General features: G+C 36.1%; 1 protein-coding gene across 1 annotated transcript in view; it reads left to right on the forward strand.

The window, feature by feature from the left end:
* Window positions 1–12525, forward strand: part of myo10l3 (myosin X, like 3) — a 112005-nt gene that overhangs the window by 79152 nt on the left and 20328 nt on the right. The window contains exons 21-23 of the mRNA XM_051708809.1: window positions 6009–6115; window positions 10377–10823; window positions 10940–10973. Coding sequence (XP_051564769.1) covers window positions 6009–6115; window positions 10377–10823; window positions 10940–10973 — 588 coding nt within the window. The remainder of the gene's footprint in view (window positions 1–6008; window positions 6116–10376; window positions 10824–10939; window positions 10974–12525) is intronic.

Below are 12525 nucleotides of genomic sequence, written 5' to 3' on the forward strand. Positions count from 1 at the left end.
AAGTTGCAAAAAGCTGTGCACTGTAAAGAAAAGAAATCTGTAAAATTTACGGTAAAATACCAGCAGCTGTGGTTGCCAGAAATTTACGGTTAAAAATGTGGTGACTATGTTTCATGCTTTAAGCCGAGATGTAATTTTAATGCCTGGATATTTTACGGTTCACTACCGTTTATTATCAAATGATCTGCTTTTCACTTAAAAATGTATTGTTAAACACTGTAGTAACTACAAAAGGCCACAGAATGACTGAAAGTTCATCAAGCGTGTCCCTTCCAAGAGCAATAATTAATACACATGTAGAGACAGTACACAATGTTACTCACAAACACAAAACACCATCAGTTTAACACATCTGACACTAAAAGAATGCAATAAACATTAACTAAACTACATAAAGTATAACACCGAACTCCCCAATGTACATAACTGATATTAAAAATAAGATGAAACATAACTATTCCCATTAAATATAATGAAATGTAATGGGTCATGCAGGAACTTCTGGGAACACCTGATTATTGTTTTTCACCATAATTTACCAAAAGTTTAACGTAAAAAATAATTGTATTTTCTTGTTAAACGTAATATACATTTTAACCAATACTTATACATTAAAATCATCCTTTTTACATCTAAAAACACAATATTTTACAGTAAAATTACATGTATTGTCTTGTTAAATATACCATAATTTTTTAGTGTACACTACCGGTCAAATGTTTTGAAACACTTACTCATTCTTTATTTTATTTTATTTTATTTATTTATTTTTTTCACATTTTAGAATAATAGTAAAGTCATCAAAACTATGGAATAACATAAATGGAACTATGGGAATTATGTTGTGACTAAACAAAATCCAAAATAAATCAAAATTGTGTTATATTTTAGCATCTTCAAAGTAGTCACCCTTTGCCTAGAATTTGCAGACATGTACTCTTGACATTTTCTCAACCAGCTTCTTGAGGTATCACCCTGGGATGCTTTTTAAACAGTATTGAAGGAGTTCCCATCTATGTTGGGCACTTATTGGCTGCTTTTCTTTATTATTTGGTCCAAGTCATCAATTTCAAAATCTTTAATTTTTTTATTAAATTTTCGTTTTATAATGAAATAAATGAATATGGTGGCACAATTATATTTTTGTCTACAAAACTAATTTCGAACATTTAAGCATACGCCTTCAGATCAAAAGATTTTTAAGATCATGAGAAACATTTCAGTCAAGTGTTTCAAAACTTTTGACCGGTAGTGTCTATGTTAAGGTAAGTACCCGTTAACAATTAACGTTTTATACTATAGCTATATACTATACTTTTTACATTCCTTTACTGACAGTGTGATAACTCTGCTAGAAAAAAACAGCTTTTAAACAACCAACCCTATGGGAAGTGGACTAAATAACTTTATATTACTGACTGTATATTATATTTCCTGCTTATTACATGGCTACATACAGTATGTATCAAATAAACAATTGGACATATTGATATGGAATTGAAATGTTAATTTATTTATTGAGTTAAAATTATTTAATTAATTTAATTTAATCGATACTACTATTCTGATGCTAGTGAAACTTTGTACTGCAGCACTTTTCGTACTGCTGTCTAATTAAGATGAATCGCTTACAATGTATTCTGCTTCTTTTGTAAGTCGCTTTGGATAAAAGCATTTGCCAAATGAATAAATGTAAATATAAATGTAAATGTAGTGGGAAGAAAGAGACATGAAACTATAACAGCTATGTAGGAAATCAGTTGCCTAGGTTGTTTAGCAGTCATACAAAAATATTGAATGACCAATCAGAATAAAGTATTCCAGAGTGGCGTGCAATAAAAGATTCAGAAAGTATATCTATATGGATGGTTTCTGCTGAAACAAATCTGCCATTTTAATTGGAATATCATAGAAATAGTAATGCCATAAAAACAATTTCATATGTATGTGCCAAGCTATACAAAATACCATCTGCATTTATCAGTCTCAACAGGTGGGTAAAAAAAAAAAAAAAAAAATAATCTTTATCCTAGAATGCTACTTGCTCTTTTTGTCTCACACGCAGGCATAAAGACACTGACACAAATTAATTCAAATACATACACTGATTAAAAGAGTCATGCTTTACAAATTGTTTTGCTGTAACATATTCTCATTGTTCTGTGGGGTGGTCAGGGCTCACTGGCTCCAATTTGTTCTCAATGCGTCAGAGCACCAGTGTACTCAAGGTCACATACTCTAACCTATAACTTTCTCTGCTCTGCCAGACTCTGCCATCATACTCAAGTACTTGATAAATTACCTGTTGATTTCAGCAGAAATGGACCCATGGAAAGCTGGTGACCTCATGACAGAAGCTGGCCTGATGAAACACTCCATGCTGACTCTTACAGGCAGATATCTTTAATTCACCCAAAAGTGAAAATTCTCTCATCATTTACTCACCCTCGTGCCATCCCAGATGTGTATGACTTTCTTTCTTCTGCTGAACACAAACAAATATTTTCTGTAGGTCCATACAATGCAAGTGAATGGTGACCAAAACTTTGAAGCTCCAAAAAACACATAAATGCAGCATTAAAGTAATCCATATGACTTCAGTGGTTTAATCCATGTCTTCTGAAGAGGTCGGTTTTTGGGTGAGAACAGACCAAAATGTAACTCTTTTTTCACAGTCTTCTTGGCGATCATGATTTCAAGTTCGATTACACTTCCTAGTGCCATCTAACGCACTGCGCGTGCCTCAAGCTCTAGGAAGTGTAATCGAGCTTGAAATCATTATCGCCAAGAAGACTGCTGTCAAGATGTACAGTGAAAAATTAGTTATATAAAGTTATACTGTATATAGTTCTCACCCAAAACCGATTAGATCGCTTCAGTTGACATGTATTACACCACTGTAGTCGTATGGAATACTTTAATGCTTCAAAGTTTAGGTCAACATTTACTTCATTGTATGGACCTACAGAGCTGAGATATTCTTCCAAAAATCTTCATGTGTGTTCTGCAGAGGAAAAAAAGTCATACACATCTGAGATGATATGAGGGTGTGTAAATGATGAGAGAATGTTCATTTTTGGGTGAACTATTCCTTAATAGTGTAATAGTTAATATCACAAAATACATTTACTCAGAGATCATAGTTTGTTATTTCTGCACTGTTGTGCCAGGTAGCTCCGCACTGAGAAATCTCATCTGTCCAAAATCCTGCTCCACTGTACATTAAGCATAAAATATGTTCTGACTGGCTCTCGTTGTGTCACATCGCATAGCAGTTTCGCGTTCAGTGTGGACAGGCCAATTTCTTGTTGCAGACTTCGAAGCATTGCGCCTGGTTAGGGTAGGGAAATGGAAATTCAGAGTGGTCTAACCTGGTCTTTTCTGGAGGACCGACACGTAATCCATTCCATACTTGCATCGAAAAGCTAGCACTTAACTTGTATTTAAGTAAAAACATTCAGATCCTGCTTGTTTTTTCTTTTAAGGTTGGGAATGGGTGACTTTGTATCATCTTTGTTTTTTAGAAAAGACAAGCAATCTGTTACATGTACTGTATATGACAGAATCACAGTCAGGACCAGCATCATTGCAGGGCCCCATAAAATGTTATAAGCAGCAGGGAGAGCAAGATCAAACACACACGGCACGAAAGACCAGGCAGAGATGTATGGTAGTTATTTGAAAAGCATTTACCCATATGTATCACACGTGTAATATGCGTTTCATGTTGCTATAAAAATACACTCCCTTGTAAATTCAGTTTAATGTATTCCTGCTTTTGAAAACATGTTTGAGTTGTTCTAATGGAATCCGTGAAGATCTGGATAACAGATTCATTGACAGTTAGAGGTCCATATAATGAACTGTGTTTGACGGTCTGCTGTGGTTATTATTATGGTCTGAGGTGTGACAACCCTTTCAAGACTTGATTTATGAGTGTGTGATTGTGATCAAGATTATATGTGCATATGCTTTTTTCACCTTTCTCAGGTCTTCTTAAGTGGTGGCAGTGGTTTTTGTATGTGTGTTTTTGTGAGTGTCAGATCTGAGGTAAAGGTGAGGGGAGGGGGTGTCAGATTGAGAGAGAGGGGTGGGATTGCGTTTCCTCACCCGAAACAATTTGTATGTATTATCAATGCTGATTGTGTGTTGAGGAAGTGTGTTCCCTAGATCAGGGCTAAGGGTTTGCGTGGGATGGGGGAAGGATGTGGACGAGGAAACTTCCTTCTGTATGTGTAAGTGTGTGTGTTTACAGCTCTTTGTCAGTGATTACAGGAACATCTGGGTTGACGTTCCGGGAAATCTTACAATGGGCTTAAAAGATCCATGGGAACAAGGCCAGACGTGATGCTGTGTGTATATGTGTATTCAAGAGTGTGTGTGTGTGTGTGTTGTTGTTAATTGAATGAACCTTACTCATAACTCCATGGTGTCTATAGTGAGCATTCACATAGTCTGATGGAATAGTACCACCATGTACAGGCACCATCCCTTCAAACAAGACCAGCATAGTTGGTTACACGTATATGGTGTGTTTTTGGATGCCGTTTTTACATATCGAAAATCTGAAGATTTTCCAGATGATTATCGATATATATCAGGATTTTTTTCAGATATAAATAGGGCTGCACGCTGCACAATAGTCTTTGTCTTTTCAAACATATCGCTCAACACAACTTTGGTAAAGTGTTAGCAGCAGGGTTAATTAAAGTGGGTCACGCACACGCCTCTGGCGGACGACATGGCACATTCTAAAATTTGAAATAATTATTTTCTAAGAAGGTACGTACGCACATGATGGCTCACCTTCTCCAAAGGCTGTTAAAAATTCTGCAGCGCCATAGAGCTAAACTCATAGTTTTACATAAAATTCGACCCAAATCATTATCAAAGGACATAGATTATTTACTCTAGTCATCACTGGATGATATATTGTGTATAATTATCTTTCATAGAGCCTACACAATGTATTTTCATTTGCAAGGTTTTTTTTTGGTTTGACAGCTTGAATGAAAGACCTATTCAATGCTTCGTGCATGGAAATTGCATAATAAATGTCCCCATATCTAATGGTTCAGTTTGCGTAGTCACATCAGTTTCATACACTAACCTGCAAACTCATCAATGTCACTTTGTTTATTTTTGAAGAAGTGCAAAGCCTACATAACTTTGGACTGCCGTCAGCTCACAATGTGTGTGATATTTGTGCCTTGTCCATGTTGCGACCGGCTTCAGCAAATGTTATGTCAGCTAGAGAAGTGTTAAATACACATCGCACATCACCTTTGTCTTTTGGAGTATGCATGCACACAATGGTGTGACCAGTTATGGTCCGATTAACATGTATACATGCTGGACAAAGCTGAGCTATAATTGCATTATCTAGGTCTGTTAGTCTGACTTTGCAAAAAAACAGACTAGTAGGACTAACGCATTTACATGCCTTTTTAAAAAGACTAATCATTGTTGTAGACCGACTGAATTCAAACTTTTAAAGTGAATGGAAATGTACTGACTATGATTCATTCCAAAGGCATTTATGCAGATTGTCATCTTTTATTCCATTCTTTTAAACTCTGTTGCTGGGGCCTCTGTTCGGCCAGTCAGCGTCAGTCAGTAAAGGGTTAAAACATTCATGTCTCCTGCCTCTGAAAGAGAAAGATTGAGGGTGTAGCCTGCTCTTTGGACGAGAGCCACTCTTTCCCCATCCTCCCCACCTCCCTCCCTCTCTCTCTCTCTTTCTCTCTCTCTCTCTCTCTCTCTCTCTCTCTGTGTCCGTGCACGTCAGTCTGTCTGGAATAGCCAGAGCCACAGCAGTAACAGGAAATCAGAGAGCTGTGGTTTCAGCACAATGGCAGAGCTCCACAGCCCAGCTCCCTGTAGCCTGTAGCCTACTGAGCTTCACATCAGAGAAGTGCTTACACTGCCTGGAGAGTTACACATCAGCTTACCTAAACCTACCCTCTTCTATCACTTCACCTCCTTCTTCTTTGGTGCATGTTCTGCAGGTGTTCCTGAAAGAAGCTCTGGAGCAGAGGCTGGAGAAGGAGCGAGAGGAGGTGCGCACAGCGGCTGGTATGGTGATCCGGGCCCACATACTAAGTTATGTGGCAAGGTTAGTGCAACTTTGTGTGTGTTTCTTTGCACGTTTTTGTCTGGGATTGTGTCACGAGTGTGTGTATACAGTACCTCATATATGTGTTTTTGTATAAGCATGATCTGTTGAATGAGGTTGAGTGAGTTACCTGAGACTGTTGTTATAACAAGTGACTTCAGTTATGTTTTATTGGGTTGAGTGGCTGAATTGCCCTAATAGAATATGTGTGTGTTCGAAGTTTGTATCGCAGAATGATTTACCAGTGCTGAGTGAATCAGTGTATTGAGAGCAAAACCAAGCGGATTAGATTCATTATGAATGTGCAGGGAAATAAATAAGTGTTAAACCATGAAAAGTGGCTTTTGTACATCCTCACACAAGAGAGAAATTTCTTGTTACTCTGCGAATACTGCACAATAATCACAACACATTTCTAATGCTGTTTTCACAAGTCATTCAGTCATTTCTGCTAGTTTTGAGGGCTATTAGCATGCAACATTTAGTTTCAGGGATTCTGTGATGATGCTGTGGTAAATCAAACACGGCAAGATCAAAATATTGAATTCTGTGTATATACAGGGTCTACAGAGACACACTTTTGGTTCCTAGGCGCTTACTGCTCATCCAAATTATATAGGCCTATGAGTTACAGTTGCCACAAACTATATTTGGACACTTTTGGATGCTAATGTTACACTTAAAATGTGTGAATGTCAGTGCATTAGACACAAAGTATCAAAGCAAGTGGTATATGCAAACAAATGATGCTGGACGTTTTTTGAACTAACTTCACTTGTCTTTGCCATTTTGCAATGCATTATAACCAACTGGTTTCAAAGTGATATTTAGTGGATGCATAAATTCATTTTTATTTGTATAGCGCTTTACACAACAAACATCGTTTCAAAGCAGCTTTACAGAAAATCATGCTGTAATGTCTTAAACTTTAAGATTTAAAGTCCTCATTATGTGGTTTAAATAAATAAATAGATTGAAAATCATTTTTGTCTTTAGACCCTGTAGCAGCCAATAATGTAATAACTACCATTAATGTAATAACTGCCAATAATGTAATACATTTTTTATAATTTTTTATTAACCCAGCCAATATTGTAATAGCCAGGCAATAATGTAAGAACTTATTACATTATGGGCAAATATGTATTACGTTATTGGTTCAGAAATGGTATTACATTATTGACTTTTATTACATTAAGAATGGAAAATGTATTACGTTATTGGCAGTTATTACATTAACGGTAGTTATTACATTATTGGCTGCTACAGACTCTGAGTGAGCAGGCTAAAGACGACTGTGGCAAGGAACGAAAAACTCCATAAGATGTTAGTTTATGGAGAAAATAACCTTGGGAGAAATCAGGCTCAGCTGGGGGAGCCAGTTCCCCTCTGGCCATATACTGTAGCATGAATATAAATCCAATATTAGTTATCTATGTGCGTATAAGTCTTGTTTTATGTTAGTAAACTGAGTAGATGTTGATAGGCAATGTTTCCCTCAAGTTCACACCTATGTGCCTTAGCAGGGTAAACACAGGTTTAGTTCATCACATTAACTATGGACATGTTCCATGAGCATTTGACAAACGGAAAGTGTCTAAATATTTCTGGTCTTAATTTTGAACATAATTTTAAACCCAACAAACCTCTAATTTTGAAATGCTGTGCTTGAAACTGTGTTTGTGTTATATTTCTTTAAAATAAATGCCAATTGGTTTAAAGGGTTAGTTCACTCAAAAATGAAAGTTCTCTCATCATTTACCCACAGTCATCCCATCCCAGATGTGTATGACTTTCTTTCTTCTGCTGAACACAAATAAAGTTTGTTAGAAGAATATTTCAGCTCTGAAGGTCCATACAATGCAAGTGAATGGTGGCCAGAACTTTGAAGGTCCAAAAAGCATATAAAGGCAGGATACAAATAATCCATAAGACTCCAATAGTTAAATCTATATCTTCAGAAGTGATATGATAGGTGTGGCTGAGAAACAGATACATATTTAAATCTTTTTTGACTATAAACCTCCACTTTAACTTTCACTTCCATGTTCTTCTTTTTTTATTTTTCACATTCTTTGTGCATATCACCACCTGCTGGACTGGGAGGGGAATTTATAGTTCAAAAGGACTTAAATATTTATCTGTTTCTCACCCACACCTAGGGGTGGGCGATATGACCAAAATCTTATATCACAATATGAGAAATTTTATATCACGATAACAATATATATCACGATATATAAAAAAAATTCTGTAAAATCAATAAAAATGTATTTCTTTATTAAATAATCTTACTGTAATGCCTATTTTTGGAACTCCAGTCAGTGAATTAAATACTTTATAAATGAAAACTATTTCCTCTTTATTTGGAACAAGTCAAACAATGTCAAAGTAAGTAAATAAATAATAAATAAAAAAATAAAACTTGTTTTCAAAAATCAGCCTTACCAAAATGCTAAATTTCACAGTATGCCGCATTTCAGTTTGATTGAAAAAAATTTTTTTTTAATTATTATTATTATAAACTTTCCTCAAGGAACTTAAGATCTTTTCAAGCAATGTGACAAAGAAAATTAAACAGAAGTAAAAAAAAAAATATATATATATATATATATATATATATATATAAATCCAATGAAAAATAAACACTTCTTGAAGAAAATAAATATCAAATAAATATCACATCTAGTAAAATAAATAAATGATTGAATTGTTGCGGAGTACATCTTTTGGCTTTCATAATATTCTTTTGTGTGCTTCATTTTGAGGTGGTAAAACAGATTGCTTGTATTATGAGTGATTATATCATTTGCAGATTAAATTAATCTGCTCTCTGCCAGCTTTTGTGAACCCACACCACAGATGTCGCACCTGTTTTAATAACAAGCTCTTCATTTTCTTGACCTGTTTGGGAGTCGTCCTGTTTTGTGGAGATTTCTTTCTCCATTTGTGGTTTTCCTGGGTCAATAATGATTTGAGTTGCACGAGTGATCCCGCTCTGAGCTTTCCTGTCTCTGGAGCACAAATATCAGACAGCCTGCTGGATTCGCGCGTACTTCGGAGCTCCAGAGACAGTGCGTGCCACAGTCACGTGAAACATTTGCATGTCAGAAGAGAAGAATATTTAGCGCTTTTGAAGTGCTAAATGCACGATGAAGATCATTAAATTTGCTTGGGCGACAGCAGAAAAATTTTAAATGCTGGAAAAACCCTGTCCATGTTTATTCAATTCTCTCAGTCTCACGTGAAGCCCTGCCCATAGATAGAGAAGCCCACACTGTGCACATGGATATTTACATATCGCGATATTTAAATATAGCAAAATCTCTATCGATTGACACGTTATATCGTCGCCAAGATATATATTGGCATATCGCCCAGCCCTACCCACACCTATTAGATCCCTTCTGAAGACATGGATTTAAAAACTGGAGTGGTGTGGATTACTTTTGTTCTGCCTTTATATGCTTTTTGGACCTTCAAATTTCTGGCTACCCTTTACTTGCATTGTATGGACCTACAGAGCTGAAATAATCTGAAATATCTGGGATGGCATGAGGGTGAGTAAATGATGAGAGAATTTTCATTTTTGGGTGAACTATCCCTTTAATATTTTGTTATATAATGCAAAGACATTCATACCATTTTAAGTGGGGCATTAGTGTCCAAATACTTTTTGGAGCTACTGTATGTGCCCCTTTCTAATGATATTGATTATGAAGTTGATGTTGTCCATTTTCTCAACACATGTGAAGGTCAACACACAAATTCACAAACACACACACAGGCACACAAATTCTCAGTTCATTATTGCAGGTCAGATTTTCTGAGTAAGTCAGTGGGTGGTCTGTTCCAAAGGTATGGGAATCGTGAGAAGGCACAGCTGCTCTCATAGATCACTCATTCACATCACATTACTTATTATGACAATCAGATAACTGTCTAGCCAGAGTACTTTGTATAACAGTGACAAATTTAATTGAGATTCTGAATGTATGAATTGTATGGCTAAATGCTTTTTAAATGAGTTTTAATACTTGTTAATATTATAATCTAGAGTATTTAGTATAATATACCCATAAATTAATAATTAGTATTCCTCATTTGTAAGTTGTTTGGATAAAAGCGTCTGCTAAATTAATGAAGCATCTGAACGTCTGCTAAATGAATAAATGTAAACGTAATCATTAATACAAAGCCTTAAGGGCTTTCAGGTGTGTAACTAATGTTGTAACAATACTATGTGATGTCCCTCTCACAGAAAGCATTATAATAAAGTCCGGGCCAGTACCATCACAATCCAAAAGAACTACCGCGCTCACTTCTGGAGACAAGTCTACCTACGTTTCCGTTCCGCTGCCGTTGTCCTCCAGAAACACCTCCGTGGACAGCTCGCTCGCCAACTCTATCACCAGCTCCTGGAGGAGAAACAGAGGAGAGAAGAGGAGAAGAGAATCAGAAGGGAGGAAGAAGAGAGGAGACGGCAAGAGGAGCTAAGGAGGCTTGAGGAAGAAAGAAGACAAGAGGAAGAGAGAAAGAGAGAGGAGGAGAGACAGAGGCTTAAAGAGGAGGAACAGAGGAAGAGAGAAGAGGAACAGGAAGCTTTGCGGATACAGCAGGAAGAGGAAGAGTTTAACAGGAGGCAGGAGGAGTTGAAAAGCATACAGATATTGCAGGAAAGTGAGGACAGAGAGTTAGGGCATAGCAGGTAATGCACAATCCGGCCAAATATTTTGCTTTGCATTTAAGTCAACCAAAATATATGTGGCTGCGTTAATTTACCCTGTCTAAAATAATTATTTGCCCTTGATTGTCTCCGATTAGGAATCTAGTGGGGGGAAATCATCACAGCCAAAAGGTATAATTTTTGTTTTTACATACTAATATAAAAAATCATATATCTGTTGCATTGTCCTAATTATCTGTCACCATTTACAAAATTTCCTGGGCAGTGCTATGGTATGGTGAATGTATCTGATGGCATTGGTATGGTACTTTGGTATATGAGTAGTTGATGCATAACATGTCCATGGACTTTTTTTAAAGAGTTTTAAAAATGATCTTAGATGGTGTAACTGGTCACCATTTTTGTTGAAGAAATGTTACAGTTAGTACAACTCGTTCCTTGTTTATTAATAAAAAGCAAAAATCACAGTTACATTGAAGACTTACAATGGAAGTGAATGGGGCCAGTCCATTATCGTTAAAATACATACTTTTTCAAAAGTATAGTCACAAGACGAAAACATAATACGTGTTAACATGTTTCAATGTGATAAAATTGCTCACTAACCTTGTGTGTAAAGTTATTTCCAATATTGCAACTTCATTGTCAGAATGAAAATTAAAGGTAAACCGTGTAATTGGATAATCGCTGTAAGGCTGGTAAATCCCTGAATTTATCACACTAAAATAATTTTAACATTTATAATGTTTACGTCTTGTGTTTACACTGTTTGAAACAGTGTATATTTGAATGTTTATTCGCTTCTATTGTAAGTGCAGTACTTTAATTGCGATATTTTTTTCTTTTTTTGTTAATATACAAGGGACAATTTTTCATGATTATGTCACAAATGCTGTCGATTGAGATGAACTGAATTGAATTGAACCAAGGATATTCCTTTTTAAATTTTCAAAAAATGTTTCCACCTTTTTGCCTTCATAAGTTTTAAATGGTTTACATTTTTTGAAAGTACAAATATTCCATTTAGTCTCTCGAATAAATATAAGGTCATAAAATCTGCTTGCATTATAATATTTTAAAAAAATTAGAAAATGCAGTTTAAAGGTGCACTCAGTAATTTTTCCCTCATTAAAAAAGTTTTAATAAATTCAACATGAGATGAAGACTCCAGTCATATCAGTAACTTTATAAAAGCTATTTTATTCTACATGGAGAGGGTCCCCTCATGGGGACTGCCATGTTGAGATCACATGACCTGTCAAATACTATTCACTTAATCTCAGTAACCGTCCTGTTATTCGAAACTTTCACTGCTTGATTAAAGTAATCACAGCTTACTGTGAATACTAAATTTCTACAATGGCAATCTGTGACTGAAAACTAGTGATTTTAAATGATGCTGCATCCAACCCGCAAGTCCTAGATGATTCAAGGAAAAAGTAAATGAGTGCACCTTTAAAATTGTTTTAGATGGAGCATAACATGTCACACCGCAGGACTGCGGTATTTTATGTCAACTACCCATATAACGAGGTACAGAATGATATTTACATACTTCAAAGAATACCCGTGGCACATGTCCAAAAAACTTTATTACCATAGGGCTCAGGGCTGCAGTTAAAAATACTTGGACCCGGTACAAATGTGTTCAGCGGGCCCCCCTCCAGTCCATTGTCTCAACGCGCGCTACCCGGATGGCTTTCGCGGTTGCACGCTGTCGCTG

Source organism: Myxocyprinus asiaticus, chromosome 10 (assembly GCF_019703515.2).
Source record: "Myxocyprinus asiaticus isolate MX2 ecotype Aquarium Trade chromosome 10, UBuf_Myxa_2, whole genome shotgun sequence".
In the NCBI taxonomy this organism is placed as follows: domain Eukaryota; kingdom Metazoa; phylum Chordata; class Actinopteri; order Cypriniformes; family Catostomidae; genus Myxocyprinus; species Myxocyprinus asiaticus.